We start from the raw sequence: 20,998 nt of genomic DNA, 5'->3' as shown, positions 1-20,998 counted from the left end.
AAAAAAAAAGAAACAAATCAAGTAATGAATGAAATGTGCACATTGCTCTCTCTTTTGACGAGAATTTGCTGCAATTTTCTGTTATTGTTAATTCAAAATATAACCACTTAAAATACATAATCAATAAAATAGTCAATAAATTTATTTATGTTAGGTTAGTTCAGCCTTTGCTGATGTCGCTTTCATCTGTTTTTAGCTAGGAATATTTTACTTTTAGCTAACTAGGTTTTCAAGTCTTATTTCTGAAAAAATAATTTAAAGTACAATAATTTTATAAGAAATATGTAGTATTGTCCAAAATGTGAACTTCTAAACTCCCAGGTACAAAAGATTTTTGGCACTAGGGGGGGGGGGGAGAAGGAATAAACTAATATTGAATTTTCCAGAAATAATAAGTAAGATTTAATTTAATTCCATATTCTTTCCGACTCTTCTAATTAGAGCACTTTAGATTATTCTACAGAAAATTCTTTCAATATAGTTAACATTTATTCACTCAATATAATTAAAACCTTAAAATATACTTTTAGTTTGGACATAAACCAAATGAAAGAAATATTCATCATTGTTTATGTAAATATGTTCCTTAGCTGTTTGTGTTACAAATATATAACAAAATAATATGAGTTTTGTTTTAACTTAGTAGATACATATCCTCATACTTTAGCAGTCTTGAAAATTGAACGTGTCCAAATTGTTGGCATAATTCAGAATACCAACCCCAACATATCCTGGAGTGTCTTGGTCTAGACAAAGGGGACATTCTGAATAACCCACTTTTGGTGGTCGACTTCCTCCGGGTCATGAGTTTCATGGACATTGTATAGCCCTGCTAACTTTGGGGATAAGGAAGAAGAATACCAACTACTGCAGTAATTTCTGGAAAATATACAACATTGATTATGCCTGTTTTATTTATAAACAAGAATTCTTAAAATATTTCTAGCATTAACGTGAAGATTGAATATAAATGATTCGATTCTGCACAATGTTTTGAAAATAAATTCTTATTTTCGAAACATTGAAACATTGTTTAAAAAATTAAATTCTTAATTTTTTAAAGCAATTTTAGCGGATATTTCCATCATTAATATCAATTGCAAAAATTACAAGTATGTATGCATATTTCATACTAAAAATAATTTCTAAACTACTGATAAAAAAGACACTATAACACAATTTTGTAGCTTCACAATGTTTTCCAATTAATGTTTGGAAAATCGATTATTACATATGTATTACAGTGATATGTTAAACATATTAAAATTGTTCATTTGTAGTGCAGAATAATAAAAATGCAAAGATTTTTTTTTTCTTCTTCTGAGAAAGTTTATGAATTTTCATAGCAAATTTAAAAAAAACAAATAGGTCTGGGCCGCGCAGAAATAAAATTTTTTGCAAGAATACTAAGAGATTAGACTTATTTCATATTGTACCAACTTTTGTAGAAAACATAAAACACATTTTTATCATATGCCTGTATTAATTCATTTAAGCCATCATAATTTTTATTGCCATTTGAGTCAGTTCAACATTAATTTGTTAATAATAAAATAATATTAAGTGTACTAATTTTTTGTGCATTTGTTTTGGGGTAATTAGGTGGTTTTGCCTTTGAACACAAATATTTTCAAACCCTGCAAGTGATATAATATATATTCAAGGTATTCCATGATAAACACTTTTATTATCCTTGTCAAAAATTAAACACATTATGAGTTACCAATTAATATTTAAGCAAAGAAAAAACACCATCAGAATCTAATAAACCTCTACTGAGGAAGGCAGGACTGTAAACTGAAAAACCAGCTTTATTTCAAGATGAAACTTTTTGACAAGGATTTTAAAAATATATGGATAATAATTATAAAACATCCTTTGAATCATTGATGCAGCAACTAATGAAACTTTTTTTTATACTGAAAAGAAAGAAAAAGCTTGACATGACACTTCTTTATTGTATTGAAATTTTATTTCAATTTCATTCACAGGAAACAGCATTTAATTTTAAATAATCTGTATTAAATAACCTTCTGCCAACAAATTCTACCTTCTTAAACATTTATTAAACTCACATTTTTTTTTTTAAACAGAATAAAAAAAGGACAGACTTGAGACAGATACAACAACAGGAAGAAGAAAATGATATAACTTACTAAAATATTGTGACTAGAAAATTATCTTGATGTGGTACAAATAAGAATATTTTAATTCCATAAATGTTTATTCACAGGAGGTTTTGGATATACATGGTAAACCTCTCGTACATAGATTCAGTTAAATGCTTATTTGCTTAGACATTCATTTCTGACACATTTATTTACAATAGCTCACTTTTAGCTAAAATAATAAAGAAATGCTGACACGTTTGAAAGACAAACTTATTAAACAGTCAGTGTAACAGAATATATTATTAACTTTGTTACACTCCGCAACATAGATCAGAAGCCAGCAGCCTTTCTAAAATCAGAGATGCACTGAATTATAATAAAGAATATTTTCATGATGATTACTATTAGTGAGAATCCATTTGAAGCAGTGATTGCATAGTGTTTTAGGTACAGTACAGAACCCGTTATCCGGAAATCAGAAAACCAAAAAACCGGATCAAAATATGATAAATTTTCCCGCCATTTTTAAAAAAAAAAAAAAAAAATTTCCTCATAAGATTTTTCCTTCTTTTTTGAAAGATGTTTACCTTACCATCATTTTGGAAATAATCATTAGTGTATTGCTTCATCGTTTTTTCTTCTTTTTAAGATTTTTTCCAAAAATTTTTTTTTAGTTGGGTTTAACAATAAAAAAAACGGCTTTCTGTAGCGATTCAGAAAACCGGAAAAATCAGTTACCCGGAATAGCAACGGTCCCGATTGTTCCGGATAATCGGTTCCCTACTGTATTTAGCTGTAATCTGCCATGTAGGCTCTGGATTCTAAACCCAGAATCAGCCTAAGAAGACACCATACCATGGGAGAAACTTTTTGACACAAATTCTCTTTCACCTCCTTAACTAATTTAAAGCATAGAAAAAGTGAATTCAGACAAACCTAGAGTAAGCCAAGCCATGAAGTTTCAATTACTGAAAAGAATTATTTTAAATAACAAAATGAAAATAAATTATGGAAAAATAGCTTATTACTCAAAGAAGTTCTCTTAAAATAACTTGGTCGCATTTTGATACTTTAAATTATTTTTTTCAGCAACAAACTTCATGGCTTACTCAAGATTTGCCTGAACCAATTTTTTCTTTTTTTTTAAATTAGCATTGATTGAAGATAAAAGGAAATTTGTGACGAAAAATTTCTCCTGTGGTATAGCATCCTTTTCCAGCTACAGATCAATGAGTAACAGTTAATCTGAAAAGTAAAGATGGCAGTTTTACAATACTGACCACACCACTACCATCATGCCATTGGTTAAAATATTGTAGAGCCTCAACCTTTGCGACCCCCTCAGTTAAAAACTGGCTTTTCTAGAAGAGCTTTACTTTTAATAGTCCATTTACATTAACAATGAAGTCCGAATTTTTTGGATAAATACTACATTAAATATTTTTTATATTTGTTCATAAATTTAAAGAAATCTGTATTGACCGTTGCACTAATCATGCCATAAAAATGTGTCCCATTTAAGGTAATCAAATTTCCAATGAAGTTTATGGAAAATACTTTGCTATGTGACCAAACAAAGTATTATTTAAATTCTTGTATAGTAAGAGGGGCTAAGTAGTAATTATCCCTAATTTAAATATTCAGAAATTTAGGCACATATTAATTTACATAGATGGTGACAAAATCTAAAAAATATTATAAAGTGAATAATAACATGTTAAACTACTTTTAAAAAAAACTTAGTGGCTTGCTGACTTCTTATTTAAATAACCAAAACCCGGTAAGTGAATTCTCATGTATGGGAGTAAGGGAAAAAGAGTTCCCTTGAATAATCGATATTAAAGTTTCACAACTTCTTGTAAACCAACCACATAATAACAAGTTTTACGACAAACATTTGAATAAAAAAATTAAATAATGCACAATATAAAATAGCTGCAATGTGCATTTTTAAAATGCCTACTTACAATTACTCATAAAAATTAAACTCTAAAGCAAGTTTGAAATAAATCAACCTTCAACCTATAGTTATAAAGATCTTATAGTTTGCAGATTTCAATAGACATGAAATATATTACTGGTCTTAGATCAGAGCTTGTTCTAGTGCAATATGTTAAGTATAGGATATCTGATCACAACCAGTGGTTTATAAATGTTAGAAAGAAAAGTTTTAACCTAAAATAATGAAAACAATTCAATAAGTAATATAGAATTCTTCAGGCAAAAATCATTGGGTCATGAATTTTAACAAATACACTATGCAGGTCGCTGTTAAAAAGTAATTATTTTATCAGAGTGGAGGAGATCCAAATCGTAATTATTAATAACAATTGTCACAAGGCTGGAGTTTCCATTTATACAAAGTACCTTTGATATTGTTCAAAAATTTTCATATAGCAGTAATCAAATCTTTCGGCTTTAAAATGCATTCTAAAAATGTATAAGCTAATTATGACAAAGGAAAGATATACCAAATACATCTAAATATGAATAATTAAACAAATAAAAATGCAGTTATATTTTTTATAGTAAAAATACACTTTATAGTATTGTCTTATAAAGTTAACATGGAGAACTATTTTAAAAATTTTACTAATTATTTATCTGGTGAATAATTTAGCCAAGAACAACAGTGCAAATAGTTTTTTCTAAACACTGAAGTTCCCAGAGAAAATAAATTTGAGTGATCTTAAAATTTATTGCCTAGATTATAAATTATTGAAATAGCTAAAGAAAAAAATGGGATAGGCACAGGCATGAGATTCTTCATCAGATCATTTATGTATGAACTTTTCATCATTTTATATTTTTTCCTGTATGATATTTTATTACTTTTGTTGAAGTTTAAAATATATATATACTTGCAAAAATATTTCATCACAAACTTTTCAGAATTTTTAGAAACTAATCTGATAAAACTTTAAATCAATGGATTGATATCAGGAGCAGGCAATTTGAAACTTTAATTGTAATTTATTAAGGAATTACTAATTAACTATTGTAAAGTATTGTCAGTTAAACTTAGGTTTTGTATGGTCAGTTTAGCCACATAAGTCACATACTTACATTAACAGTTTTATGCTGATGATCTTATTTAATTAAATAACTTAATGTAGCATATTCTATTCAACATGGCAAGGCAATCGACATTTTTTTAATATTGTGCATTCTTACCAGTAGATATATGATATATCAATTCTGTAGTAATAAGCTTTATAATTTTGGTGTAAATGTTATTATATAGTATTAAATTTGTTTTTTTTTTTTTCAACCCATTAAACAGCATTTATACACACTATTAACCAAATTTTCTGCATTAGCATTTCTTTTTCAGTTTTATTAAATTTCCCTTTTTTTTGTTTTTTTAATATTATTTAATGCTTTTAAGCATCAATACAACTGTTATTTTTGAAGGAAAAACTTAGCATTAAAAAAATTTTCCTGTGTTTTAAGAGTTTAAAATCCCTTTAAATATTATCAAACATAACACATTTCCACCATTTAAAAATTGATCTATACATAAAAAATTTTAATAAATGAATCGAAAATTCATAACCCTATGATTAATGTTGATTCATTTTGAAAACTGGCAATTGCCTTTCATAATATTGAATATTTCCGGGGGGGGGAAATGTTATTTTTCAAGACACTGACTATAAGATAGATTCAAAAAGCCTTACTAAAACCAATTCTTAGCTTCATTAGAGAAACATTGATTCAGTAAGTATATTGAGTATTTAGCAATATTATTACACTGAGACATTATTAGCTCATATTTAAGCAACATCTCTATCATATGCTGAAATGTCTAGGAGTGAAATAAAAATCTAAATAGAATGACAATCTTTTTAAAGCATACTCCTTTCAGCAAATTTTCAGGTTAAAATCATTTATATTTCAAAATTTTAGGAATCAATACAAAATAATTTCCATACAGAAATTTTAAATAATTACATTATAATAAAATAATACCAAAGAAATAAATTTAAAAAAAAATTTATATATGCAGGTTCAAATTACTTTAATTCTATACATGGAATAACATGTTAAGTATCCCTAAATTCTAGTTTGATTTTGAAAAAAAAAAATTATATTTCACTATTTTGTGTTGATTCTATGAAATTAACTCAAAGATGTATATTACTCAAAATAATTATTAAAAAAATCTTATACTATTTCAATAAAAGCTTTCTTTAAAAACATGAACTTATAATTACAATAACAATTTTGAAGAATTTGATATTAGTATAGTAATTATTAGAATCGAAAGTGCTAAAATTTTAAATAAGTGCAAGTAGTCACCAACTTTACAAAACATGCAATAAAATGCATCTTCAAGGCTTTATTTTAGTGCAAAAGAGTATTATATTATTGCAAGGTATCTAATAAAAAATATTGTACTAATATAAAAGCTACATATAATGCCCTTTTAAAGTATTAAGATGCCTTATAAACATTATTAGAATAAGACAAAATTTTTATAATAATTTCATTTTCCTTTATCAGATAAATTACATGAATTACTTCAATTCTCTACATTAATATTTTAAATTGAATTATGTTTAAAATGAATCCTCATTTACAATAAATAATTATAATAAATTAATATTTTTATTAAATAAATTTATCTTAGAAAAAATTTGAAACATATTGTTTGATTAACAAAAAATTTTTAGCTTGCAATATTTTTAAAATTTTTACTTTTAATTAGGCTATTTTGGAAAAAATTGTACGGAATTTATACGCATGTGACACATTCAATTTGAAACACAAAATTTTTAAATATATTCCTTACATGCTATTGTTAAAATTTAAATTTTTTTAATAATAAACTTAACACAAATCTCCTAAATACTATTACAAACAAAACAAAAGATATAACCATTCCAAAATGAGAACATAGTTAAAAGAAAAATGCAGCAGTGCAGATTACCAGCCTGCAGTTTAAAATATATTATTAAACACTAACAATGCATATCTCATAAAAAATAATTTATGACCAACCACACTTTTCTAATGTTAAAAATAAACTTGTATATATTTTTATGCTGAAAAAATAAACTCCATACAATGATCAGATTCCAGCTGATCAGGGAAAAAGTAAGAATATACTAAGAAAAATATTACATTAAGACAATAACTTAATGTAGAATTCATAACATAATTATTCTCATATTTTTAAAACTTCAAAAAAGTTCTGAACATTATCTGTATACTATGTAAACAAATAAAATTTTGATTTTTGTAAAGTCTCACTCATATGAAAAAATCAAGTCCTTGCTAAATAAAATTTTTAAAAAAAACTAATCCTGACAACATTATTTTAGTATGAACAACATGGGTGTTTGATAATAAAACGTAAATAATTATTTTACAGTGATGCAATATTTAAATGCAATTTTATAAAACATCAGGAAAATTTCAGCTATTATGTAAATTTTTCGTGTAAAATAAAAAATTAAAGGAGCCAAAATATCACCAAATAAAACAATCCTAAAATAACAATGGAGGAAATAATCCATTTTTCAAAAATGAATAAATAAATAAAATAGTGCTATTAAACTAAAGAGATATAATAAAATTAGATATAGTAAATTGAAATTAATCTGGCTCACAATATATTAAAAATATCCCTCCGACCTTAATCTTCCTGAAATAAAATATATTATAAGACTCTTTTTTTTTTTTACAACCGTAAAATTCATTTGCCAATAGGCTTTCAGCGATTCTATCAACTTAAAAAAGTTCACCGAAACTCAAAAGACTTAGCATTCCAGACAACAATATAGATGGTAGTTTAAAGTAGCCAAACAGTCAAAGGTCATTCTCTTGTAGAGAGAAATATTACATAGTCAACATATGTCTACATTCAAGAAGAATCTAAAATAAATGCTTTGAAGTTACTGGCTCTGCATGGAGGCTCCATGTCCAGTCATGTATGTCACAGTGGAGCCACTTTTCAGTCCAGTCATTTCAGTGACATTGTCACCAGGAGCTGGCATTGCCATAGCAGGTCTGGCATCTGAACTTTGAGGTTGACTGCGAATGGGAGATGAGGGAGCACTGCCCCCACTTTCATACTCCTCCTATTAGATAAAAAAGAACCATTAAAACTTACTTATTTGAAAAGTAACGTAAACATAATCAGGGGTCGCAACTTCCTAATAAAAATAAGGAAGTGGCAGAAGAGCTATGATATTTTTCACTTATTTTTTGATGAAATGAGATGTTTTAACAACCACAGCATAATAACAATTTAAGTAATAATATTTTGCTATAAAACTGATCAAGGTGTTTTTAAATTAAAGCAGAATCTTTAAGTTAAATATTTTGTGAACTTAAAGCTTAATCAAAGTTAAAGCTTTTGTTTGCTAGTTTAAAGTAAATTAGGTACTATATAATTATTAAAAAATTTTCAGATTACAATCGTTGCATTATGAGATAAGAAACAGTCACTTTTACCGTAATTTTTTTTAAGCATAAATTGTCATGCAGGGATATTGATTGTTGTATGACATGTTTCATAGTTTTGAGCATTTTCTGAACTTATATATATAAATACTGATGTTTCTATACATTTTAAAGCTGATTTTCTGAAGTTCATTCAAATATCATTTATTATTCCAATGCACTAAGTTCTTTACCCGGGATTATTTCTTATAAATATTCAGTATTTCATTGGTAAAAAGAAAATTTTGCTTTATTCAATAAAACAATTTTTGAAACTAAAAACACTTAAAAGAAAAAGTTCAATTACAGATAAGAAAGGCTTTATCACAATTAGAAAAATGTCATAATTGAAAATTTTATAAATGAACTTGAAGAGATTCTGTAATTACAAAAAGATATATATATATATATATATATATATATATTTGATATTTTTAAATTTAAGCTAATTAAAATATTTTTATCAAGCAACTAAATCAAGTCATGAATACCTTTAACTTTTTAATAACTAAAAACTTTTAAAACCTAATAAAATGTAATTATTTTTGCTTCAAATTTGTATTACATTAAAAACAAATGAAAGTTTACTTACTTTTAAATTACAGTAATCTCCACTGTCTTCTGGAGGTCTAGGTTTACATTTTCCACAACAGAAGTTACAACAACAGCAGAAACAGCAACAAAGATAGCATCCAGTGATAATACCACAAAAGACAAACAGTCCCTAGAAAGAATCAGAATATGTATGTTTATTTTGGTATATTTGCTCTGTTTTTCAAAATTCTTTAACTAGAGAAAACACAAAAGCAATTATTCTTGTGTAGCAAACTTCAAGTAGAGCTTTTATTTTATATTATTTAACAAAGTTTATTAAAGTATGCATTAATCAGAGTAATCAGCAACTTTAATCAGACAAGAAATTAATTAGTAAGCAAATAAGTTCATCTTGATGCAAAAAACAGATATATCTCCAACTTCTAAAAAATTCTAAATATAAAAAAATGGATATTCAGAGTATTTAATACCCGCCAATAATTCAGTAATTTGAAATGAAAAAATTAAAACGGAAAATTCATAAAAGACAATCCATAACTAAATGAGCATAAAATGTTGATGTAAAATAATTCTTAACTTCAGTTACATTGGTTATTATTATTCAAATACATTAATCAATTAAAATTATTACTCATAATACATAAAAAAAATTTTTTTGATCACATAAAATAAGTTAAATTAATAAATACCAGTTTAATTAATATCACTTTACATTTCTTTAAAAAAAATTTCTACTCTGATAAGAAAAGCATATTGTTTTCTGTTCTTTCTTGCTAGCTTTCTTGAAAAGTAGGTAGTACGCAGTAACTTAAATTATGCAAAATTTTAACGATTAGTTCATTCACATTTAACTATTCAGGTAAGTACTTGTCATGACTCTTTTAAAAACAATATTAAATATAAAGTTAGTCCTTTACATTCTTTATTTACCTCTAGAAGATTAGAGGAAATATGAAAACATTTTAACTTTTAAACAATATTCACTTTCTTTTCATAAGTTTAAAAAGTAACTATAACTGAATAATTTTATGAATTAATGCTAGCATAATTTTTTCATTTTAAAAGAAAATATTAAGATAATCTATTTAAATTTATTTCTTTAAAAACAAATTATTTTATTATAAAAACAAATGCATTTACAATTTTTTTTTCAATATTTATGATATAAATTTTATTAAAAAATAGTGCAATGCGTACAATGATAAAAAATTTTTTAAAAAAACATACTTAAATGTTATAATAATTCACAGACTGAAAATAAACTCTTAGAGAAAAAGAAAACTTTTCATACTATAAGCAACATCAAGTTCGAAAATGTAAATAAAAAAATTACTTAAATTCATTAATTTCAAAATATTTAGGATATAAATTAAGTATCAAATTATAACTTTAATTTACAAAGCCTTGAACCTAAGTTAACGCATATTTCAGAAACTCTACGGTATATGCAATAAATCAAAATTAATAGTCATAAAATTAACAGTTCAACTTTGATGACATTGCAATCTAAATTGCTATTTAATTAAAACCTAAAATCATGTAAAACCAACCCTAAGAGGAACCTAAATACATAAAACTCACTTTACACCATCCACTTGTCAACACAAAATAAGTATTCACATTTTCTTCACCAAATTGTTCAGCAATATAGAGGCCTAGTGAGCCATAATTATCATAGATATTCCTTTTAGTTAAATCACTCAATATACTGTGAGCTCTGTTGATGTCTTTAAACTAAAAGAAGAAAAAAATACTCAAACTTGATGCTTTTTATTTAAATAATTTAAAAGAGATTCACGAATCATTTATAATTCTTATTTACTAAAATGAATACTATATAGATATAAACGAATATACTAAATGGATATAAATGAATAGTAAAATGGTATACAAATAAACATACACTATTGGGAAAAATGTTTATCAATAGTCATCATTAAAAATCGCATCTTAACCAACTGATGGTTCTGTACGTAAAAAGTCATATTTCAACCTGCAGTCTTCTCTCCACAGAGCAAAACTGGTTTTTCCATGTTATTAGATAGGGAGAGTGTATTGAGGAGAAACATTCTCCCAATTTTGCCTATTTGCTAAACCGCCAGAGGGTTAAAATAAGAAAATCCAAACTTTCATCAAAAGATATCAAGGTGTTTGCTTTTTATTTAGCACACTATACATGGGTGGCACTATAGAAAAACTTAAGACTGAACTTATTTTTTGACTAATTAACAGGGTCTAGTGCTACTTAAAAAAATAATAATAATAATAATTTGCTCACTTTTCATTAAAATGGTCTGCAAATTCTACCAATGATTGATTTTTTTTTTTAAATATATTTTTTTTCACTTTATTGGTTTATTTTTTTACAGAAAAAAAAGTTAACATTGTATATTTTTTTGCATTCTTGCTGAATTACACCACTAAACTTTTCTTGTAGTTATTCATATTTTTTACTTATTTTACACTTTATTATTAGTATTTTGTCCAAAATCTACCAATTTAATATTTTAAAAAATTAATCTTAATTTAACTTTGCCCAGGATAAAATGTTTCAGAAAAAACACAAACTCAAGCAGATGTTGAAATCCCATTCTCTCATTGTGGTGTGATATCACTACATGATCATTTTGCAGTAATTATGAAAAACAATGATATTTTCATAAAAAATAATAATTTTTTCTATTTATTTTAACATAAAACAATCTTTATATATTTTCAAAGGAAAAGTTAATATGTAAACGATAACTTAATTTAGAAGACAAATCGGAAATAAATATTTATTGGAGGACAGAAAATCAGTGAACTGCTTTTTGCAAAAGACTCAATCCTCAGGACAGAAGAGTGGCACCCATGTTTATACTATATACATTGAAAAAAATTCTTCATGGGAAAGATTATGAATTTGGGTAGGTCTTTTAGCAGTACCATGTTCCAGTGGTTGCTTGAAATCAAAATAATAGGAACTAGTTATCAAAGAACAAGGTAAGGATGGCATGACTAGTGAAAAGTCAAGGATTCTTGCATAACAAAGCAGTGCCATTGTTTTAAACTTCTTTAAGCAGCAGAAAATTGAATTTTGCCAAACAAACATATTTATGACAATAAAATAGTGGGTTTATTGCCTAAATGCATAAGGTAATTTTGCATGACTGATATACTAAACATGGAAAGTGAAGCATTTGTATAGAAGCTTATTGATCTTTCCTAATAATTTTCTATAGTTTACAAGAGATAGTTTACTGCATTATTACATGTGTAGCGAAACATTTGGTAAAAAAAAAGCTGAAAATATTCAGAATTGAGAGATAATTTGCAAAATGAGCCAAGAGAATTTTCCATATTCCTAATTAAGTACAAACCCATAATAATAAATACAGTGGAGTCCCGATTATCCGAGTTTCTGCTTTAACCGAGCTATCAAATATTTCAGGGATTTTTTTTGTTTAGTTTATTTTTCATTTTTAAAACTGCAGTCAAAAAAAATTCTGAATTTTATCTTCCAAACATTTAGGAAAATAAAATCCAACAACTTGATCCAATGAAATGATAGATAATATCGTCAATAATGAAAATGAATCTACCAAAGATGAAGACAGTGACGATGAAAATCAACATATAAAAATTTCTCATACAGATGGACTAAAAGCTATCGAAAGTGCTGTGCTATTGAATACGTAGAACAAGAGACAGCAGCATTCTTTTTATCAATAAAAAATGGTGAAACATTGTTGCAGAAATGTGGCAAAGTAATGTAAAACAAAAAAGGATCAAGGACTTTAAGTAAAAACTCTTCCATTCTTGTAAGGTATGCTCTTTAAGTGTTTTTAAGTAAGCATTTTAATTAAAATATGAATTGTATGTTGTGTACCTGTATAATTTTGTACTTGTTAAATACATTACATTTATCCCTACTCTTTTTTTTCCCTTTTTTACATTCTTCGCTTTAACTGAGTTAATTGTGGTCCACATTAGCTCTGATAACGGGACTCTACTGTACTAATATAATTAATTGCTGATATTAAAACTTAAACCAAGAGGAGATTAATACAATTCAGATGCACTTTAATTATATTTATAAACATAAGTATAAAATATTTTCATCTAAAAATAAGTTTAAGCAAATTAATATAAACCTTTTCAGATGCACTTGGGTCATTTGGATTTTTATCAGGGTGATATTTCAAGGCAAGCTGTAAATAGAAATACAAGAATTTAAAAAATGTAGATTGCATTGAAAAAAAAATTACAACAACTTTTACATGCAATCACTAATAGCTATACACTATGAACTATACAATAAAATGTTTTTGAAACAGCATTTACAATAAGGAACCTTTTAATTAAATCAGATTAGTTTTTGGAATTTAAAATTAGAGAAGTAAAAAACATTTAAGGAGTGTTTAAAATAGCATTTTAAAACATGATTTGGTTCTTACGTGTCATAATTCTAAGAATAAATAAATGAACAAATAAAAATAATATGCATTAACTATTAACATGTAATAATGTTTCAGTTTTTAAACCAAAATATGTATTTAATTCAATTAATAAGCAAGCTTCAATAACTTGTAATCAAAGAAGAATTACAGGATTTGAACATAAACCTGCCATCAGAAGGTTTTTAAAGTTAGAAATTACAATTTTTATTTGAATTATTTATTTTGCCTAACTCTAAAATATACTGCAAAATTAAAAAATTTCAGCATTTTTTTTAACATCATTATTATTATCAATTTAGATACCAAGTTCAGTGTGGCAAATAATTCTATGAACTCTTTGTTTATTTATATAATATAAACAATTTGTTGACTGGTAGCGAATTAACTCTTTTCATGTCCAAACACTGCTGCTTGATAGAATTAACTCATCAAAGCACTTATTATTATTTATTTGAATTTGTGAAATCCAAAGCGATTAGAATATTGCTAGAGTTTAGCGCATAGTGTTTAGTCAAGAAGCTTCACACGTTGTGTATCAAAATTAATTAATAGCCAGTGAGAGGACATAATTAGTGTTCAAAATTGCTGGTCAACAATGTGTTAAGACAATGACATTTTTTAAACTTAAATAGCTTACAAAAACCTATTTTAAATTGATAATTTACAATTATCTTCTTAACATGAACTTTGCTAAATAACTATAATACTAAAACAATAAAAATTTTAAAAATTTAGTAAATAAATTTTAAAAATTAAAACTGGCAATTAATAAAAGGACTAACTTAATATTATTAATAAAAAAATAATGATTCAAAACAAACAAACCTTTCTGTAAGTTTTTTTTATGTCATCTGCAGTAGCAGTCTTCGCTATACCCAGAGTAATATAGAGGGAATCACCAGAAGTACTGAAAAATAAATGTAAGATGAATGTTGGTATCAATGTTCTCCTTAAATGTTTTTAGAAGGGTGCCCCACCCTACCTGCCCTTTTACAGATATAAATGCACCCTTCTTGCCCTTTTTGTCGTCCCTCCTTTTTTTTTTAAGTTTAAGAAAAGAGATGGCAGTAGTAGAAAAATGGAAATTCAGATTACCATACTATGATGAATTATTTTAAGGCTTAGTTCATATATATGGAATATCATTTCTCATATTTATTAGGTATTTTGAATTGTGTTTTAAAGAGGACAAATCTATCTTAATATAATTGATATAAATTGCAAGATTAGTGTCCTAGTAAACTGAAGGTGTCCTTGTTTTTGAAAAAGCATCCTGATTTTTTTTTTTTTTTAAGGAGATCTTTGTTACGATTCAGGTAACCTTAAAAATCATTTTTTTTATATCTAATTATTATTAAATGAAATGCATGGAAAGCCTGAAGAAAAACTAATAAAAATCATGTACAAAGTAATGAAAATTATTTAACATGCAGTAACAGGGTGGCCACTCTCCAGATCAAAAAAAATTCCCTGAGTTTTCCAGACTTTCCAGAGTAAATTTCTAAAATTCCAGATACCACAACGCAGCATTAACGAGACTTCATATATTTATTAGCTACACAACAATATACAGTAAATAAAAAAAATATATACTATATATATATACAGCTGTGTTGCTTTTAAAATGTGCTGTATGAATTTCTTTTACAAATGTGGATACACATTTACAAGATTTGATGACACATTAAAATGAGAAAAAAGTGTAAATGTTCTCTGATAAAACAGGTGGAAAAAGTTAGGCATTTCTAGCACCAAAAAATATATATTAATACCCATATTTCTGCTAAAAATATAGATTATTGAAATAGCAGCCATAAAATTCTCATATAAAAAAAATAACTGCTGTATACTCAACCATAAAAATAAACTTAAAAATTAATAGTAGTTTATAAAAATTATAAAAAAAAAATCTAAATTTCAAGGAATTTTAGAAACTTTATTTTGTATAAAATAAAAAGTTTTTATATAAATAGCTTAGTACACAAATTGATCAACTCCATCAAACTAAAAATTTAGAATTGAGATCGAAATTACTTGTGAAATAAATTATCAATAAATGAAAAGCCAAAAATACTTAGTCATATAATGTTGTTCATTTATATTATCTGGGAAACTTACTTTAAATATAAATATAAAAAATATACTACCTATATATATATTAATATATTCTTTGACACTTAAGTTTGAGATGTTTTAAAAAGTGGAGTTAATCAAATTATACAGTATAAATAGCTCAACAAGTGAATAATTGAAAGCTTTTAAAAATTAATTTCTTATAGCTTTTAATTGTTCATCAATTAAAGAAGTTTCTAAATAAAATTCAGTCGTTAATTTTTGTTTTTTAGCATGCAATTCTTTTTTTAATTTTTCATTTTGCCTCTTTTCTAACATAACTTTCTTTTTTTCTTCTGCTGCCTCCTTCCTTTTTTCTAATACTTCAATATAACGTGGGTGAAACTGCTTTCCGTAGTTTATCATGGATTTCGTCACAGTTATATTGTTAACATCACCAGCATCCATAACATCATCATGAATTTGCCTTAGAGCAACTAAACTATCTTCGTATTCATTTTTTATTAAACAATCTGAATTAATAGAAAAGCCCCTTTCTATAACTTCAGACCTGTGACACACTTCGTGTGACAATATGAGGAGAAGCTTAACAAAGGAACGTAAATTTTCTGGTGCATTGCAAACTTCAAATAGAGAGAAGAAAACATTATCCAGTCGTTTTTCCCTCTTCTCAAATTGTTCCATTTCTTTCTTAACTAAAGGATTCCGAATGAACGTTTTGTAACTATCTTTCACACAGTCAGTCTTGATACCTGATATTCAATTGCTAGATACCAACATTGAAAGGCAAGATGAAAGTCGTTTTTCAGCAATTGCTGTATTTAAAATTACACCAGGATCAAGACAAGATAGCCCCCTTGTTAACTGGAATTTAAAAGGTGATCTTTCTAAAAAAATTTCACAGAATTTTTTTATAAGCAATTGCACATTCTTTCCTAAATGAAAATTCTTCAGAAGGAGAAGAATCTTTTATTTTCCTAATTTCATCCTTAACTGCAAAACTGAGAGCAACTTCGTTGATTGGAAGCATATTATCTGCCAATGACAAATCTATTTTTCCTAATTTTGAAGAGTTCTCCACTAAAATATCGGGTTTTACAAATTTATCAAGAAGAGATCTTAAAATTTATGTTAAATTAGAGAAAAGTAAAGGAGCTAATGGAGCATCGATCTGAAATTCTGTGAGAAATGTTTCAATAAAAGCAGCTAATGACTGGAAAACTGTCCTTGATACACTCCAAAAGTACACTGAACTTTTTTGAGCCAACATAGATTTTTTTCTCCTTCTTTGCTGCTTTTACAAATTCGAAAATATGAGGCAACATTTGTAATGCCCTCTCAGCAACTTCTACATTTTGAACCCATCGGATTGCACAAAATTTCTTCGGAAATTTTTCACATCCAGTGAAATATATGAAATCAGCTCTATGTGATGGTACATCTTTAAAAATGTAGTATAGCGCCCGTAAAAAGTTCACTACATTCCACCCTGTAGACTATATTACATGTTTAAACCCACAATGGATTGTATGCAGTCCACAGCTACCTATATCTAACAGCAAAGGATCTTGCGGCATTTACTCAAGTTCTTTTTTAAGATCATTAAGAAATTTATGGTTGACATTAGGTCCATCCATAGATATTTGAATTATTTTATTTTTATTGATGAAAAATTGGGTAAGGGCTTCTTTGAAATTATCCAACAAATCCATTGCTGTTGAATGACCAAGAAATACTGATGTCAAATATCGTGTCTGAACTTTATTTGTATCTTTATTCCAAAGTCGAACACTTATGTCCATTTGTTGTTTCTGAGCGATTTTATTTAGACTTTCATCAAAGCCCATAACGAAATAATCACAGCTAGCTATGTTTTTTTGTAATTGCTCCCTATAATCAGGCATGAAAGTGGACAAAAATAAAATAAAAAACTGAACTTTCACAACGCAGGTCACTGGGAGGAGGGGGGGGAGAGTTCTATATGATACTGAGATTTATAAAAGCAACTTTTAATTATGCTGGGAGATTTTTATTCAATATTTAAAGTGGCAGAAGCATTTAGACAGTTAACTTTAAATTTTTCTTAAATATAATTTTAAAATTTTGACCACTAACATATTAAAAAAATTAAGCAATTATAGGAAGGCACGACTATTAAATTACTTACTAATGAAAAATATATCACATCTTTATAGTAACTAATTCAAGAGAAAACTTACTTCTACTTCTTTCAAGAATCTTGATATTGGATTTTTAAATCGCATGAATATGAATCACGATTTTGGATTTCAAAATCGCGTGAATATGAATCGCGATTTTGGATTTCAAAATCGCGTGAATATGAATCGCGATATTGGATTTTAAAATCGTGAGAATATGAATCGCCTTTTTGGATTTTAAAATCGCGTGAATATGAATCACGATATTGGATTTTAAAATAGCGTGAATATGAATGGTGATTTTTGATTTTAAAAACACGAAAATACAAATAACGATATTGGATCTTAAAATCGCGTGAATACAAATCACGATATTGGATTTTAAAATCGCGTGATTATGAATCGTGCGGTTGGATTTTAAAATCGCGTGAATATGAATCGAGCTGTTGGATTTTAAAAACACGAAAATACAAATTGCGATATTGAAATTTTAAATCGCGTAAATAAGAATCACGATGCATAATTTTTAAATCACGTGAATACGAATCGCAGTGAGTAATTTTTAAATAGCGTACAAATACGAAAAACGATATCTGATATTACAACTGCGTGAAAACGAATCGCAAAATTGGACTTAAAAATGCGTGAATACGAATCGCTATGTTGGATTTTAAACTCACGAGAATACAAATCGCGATATTGGGTTTCAAAAACGCTTAAATACAAATCGCGATATTGGATTTTTAAATTGAGTGAATAGGAATTGCTAGTACGATTTTTAAATCGCGTAAAAAAATTGCAACACATAAGTTTTAAATCAGTTAAATACGAAAATCGATGATTGATATTAAAATCGTCTGATTAAAAATCGCGATTTTAGCAGATTCCGGTGCAGTTCCTAATATTTAAAAATCCAAAAATCTATCAGACAAAAAAAAAAAAAAATCAAATATCGGCGATCGAAACGAAACGCTTAGACTCCTTTCCACTCTATAGCGGAAGTCGCAGTAATCCGACTATTGTTCGGATCGGAAAATTCTATCCGACTATTGTTCGCAAAAATCGGATATCCGCTTTTTCGCGGGGACACGAAGCGTTCATTGGGGATAATCAATTGATGCTTGACCGCGAAGAAGCAGATGTGTTTCGCTCCGAAAAACTAAACATAACGGAATGGGAAGGAAAAAAACGGCAACGCGCGACAAAATTATTTTCCAGAATCGACGTGAAATTCCCTGAGAATTCCCGGTTTTCCAGTGGTGTTTCAAAATTCCCTGAGAATTCCCGGTTTTCCCGGTTTCCAGACTGAGTGGCCACCCTGAGTAACAGCTAAAAAAGAAATTGGCTAAATTATGTGGTTTGTATAGATAAATGCAAAAGTGACAAATATATTGAGTTTAACTAAACTAAACTCAGTGGCACGACAGCCCACAGAGAGCAAGGCTTACTGTGCCCATCTCAGTTTTTCCAACCTTGGGCTCTGGGGTGCAGGAGCAGATGTTCCAGTTAGGTGGTCAGCCGAACGTGGAATCCCCAGTGTTTAGCTCCCAAGCATGCTTGGTACTCATTTACCGACCAACTGAAGGGATAAAAGGTTGAATCAACTTCGCCCGCAGATCGAACCCAGGACCTGTGGCATGGGAGAGCGAAGCACTACCACTCAGCCACCGGGCGTCATTGACTTTAACTAATAGTTCTTTTTCATTTTTTGTGTCGTATTTACTTTAACACATATATCAGGGTTTCTACTCTTTCAACAAAGCAAAAATTAAGGATTTTTTATAAAAAAAAACAAGTACTTTTTTTAAAAATTAAGGACTTTAAAAATAGTATGATTGTTTATCATCGAATACATGCATGCCACCAGTGACAGTTCCAAATATTTACCTTTCTAAAAAAATCAATAAATTAAAAAAATAAAAAACAATTTTATTATAATGTAAGAACTGATATAATTGTATTAATTAACAGGGATCATTAAAGAAGTACCAGGCAATTTTTGCAAACCCTGGTTGGGGTTTTTTCTAAATAACATTTTCAGATTGTTAAAAATTAGCATAACAAAAGTCGCAGACCACTGCTCAGAAGTTTCCAAGACTTGAGAGATTATTCTGCCACAGATCACTATACGGAAATCTGCACAAACATTGAATACGTAAGCATCTCAGCTTAATTTATAATTTGTTCAAAAATGCAGGCTGAAATACACAAAAAACATAAGATAGAAGTTTGAAGCAATAATATAAAATTTATATTTTCGTAAAGATAGCAGCATTCGTAATCATGAAAAACGAAGCATAATTACAACAACAAAAAAGGCTGATTATAAACCGTATATAGCAAAGAATTATTAGTTGCATATTTCATCTTTTTCTTTCATCATTATTATTGAAACCCAACTTACATCAAATAGAAAGAAATGTCATAGGTATATTATATTTTTTAAGCTAGCATTTCGTTATTCCAATATTTACATTTATTTTAATAACAGAAAATCCAAGATTATTATAAGCTGAGTTTAAATTATCATTTTAAATGAATTTAAGCTACAGTATCATACAAAGAGGAATATTCAGTCAATTTCTTTTAATGTGGAAGAGAAAATAAATGAACAACAAGTGTTAAAAATATTTCAATGAAGTTAGACCATGAATATTTATTTAAAAAACAAATTAAAGAATAAAAACAGAAAAAAATAAATGAAACAAATCACAGAAAAAAATTAATTTAGCTTACGAAAGTTTACGAGCAGATGCTGCCATATTGATATTATTATATTAAAGCCGGTATCGATATTTGATTTCAAAATATGTATTTTTAATCATTTATAGAAAGATGGGCATTAATAAGTATCCTAAATGCTCAATATATCTGTCAAAATAGACAGAAACCGTGAACTTGCCGACATAATTTTGACGTCATTAGAGTATTGAAGATGGAAGTACGTGTTGCCACCAAATTATGTATTATATAATTCGAAAATTAAATATTTCAATTTCGTTAAAAAAAAAAAAGCCAAACAACATTTCTTGCTATTACCTATATATTTTAAACAATATTTCCCTTTAATTGGTGTTTTATAAGATCAGATAAAAAAATTAACTACTCAAGCTACAAGCAAAACTACTTAATATCGAAACCTAAAACGAAACTGAAAGAAATGGCGCAATACTAAGTAAGTGTGCTTTGTAATTGGGTACTTGCAACTATA

The 20,998-nt window shown here is 27.4% G+C and overlaps 1 protein-coding gene across 1 annotated transcript; it reads right to left on the bottom strand.

Annotated features, from left to right (window-relative positions):
- Nucleotides 1–1,950: 1,950 nt before the first annotated feature.
- LOC107447381 (Cysteine string protein) lies at nucleotides 1,951–20,727 on the bottom strand. Its single transcript, XM_016062281.3, has 6 exons — nucleotides 20,524–20,727; nucleotides 14,381–14,462; nucleotides 13,250–13,306; nucleotides 10,698–10,850; nucleotides 9,154–9,285; nucleotides 1,951–8,197 (listed from the first exon to the last, which is right to left on the bottom strand). Exons 1-6 carry the CDS (start codon nucleotides 20,547–20,549, stop codon nucleotides 8,012–8,014), a joined length of 636 nt encoding a protein of 211 aa, XP_015917767.1. The 5' UTR covers nucleotides 20,550–20,727; the 3' UTR covers nucleotides 1,951–8,011.
- Between the last annotated feature and the right edge of the window lie 271 nt (nucleotides 20,728–20,998).

Source organism: Parasteatoda tepidariorum, chromosome 8 (genome assembly GCF_043381705.1).
Source record: "Parasteatoda tepidariorum isolate YZ-2023 chromosome 8, CAS_Ptep_4.0, whole genome shotgun sequence".
Classification (NCBI taxonomy): Eukaryota; Metazoa; Arthropoda; class Arachnida; order Araneae; family Theridiidae; genus Parasteatoda; species Parasteatoda tepidariorum.
Note: the sequence above shows the minus strand (reverse complement) of the source record. Positions and strands in the feature narration are given on the sequence as shown.

Bases quoted from the DNA above. Each gene is read 5' to 3' on its own strand.
- LOC107447381 (XM_016062281.3), bottom strand. From the start codon at position 20,549: ATGGCAGCATCTGCTCGTAAACTTTC. The intron at 13,307-14,380 runs GTTTGTTTGTTT...TTCTATTTACAG, and splicing joins TAAAAAAAACTTACAGAAAG to CTTGCCTTGAAATATCACCC. The intron at 8,198-9,153 runs GTAAGTAAACTT...TTTATCTAATAG, and splicing joins GAGATTACTGTAATTTAAAA to GAGGAGTATGAAAGTGGGGG.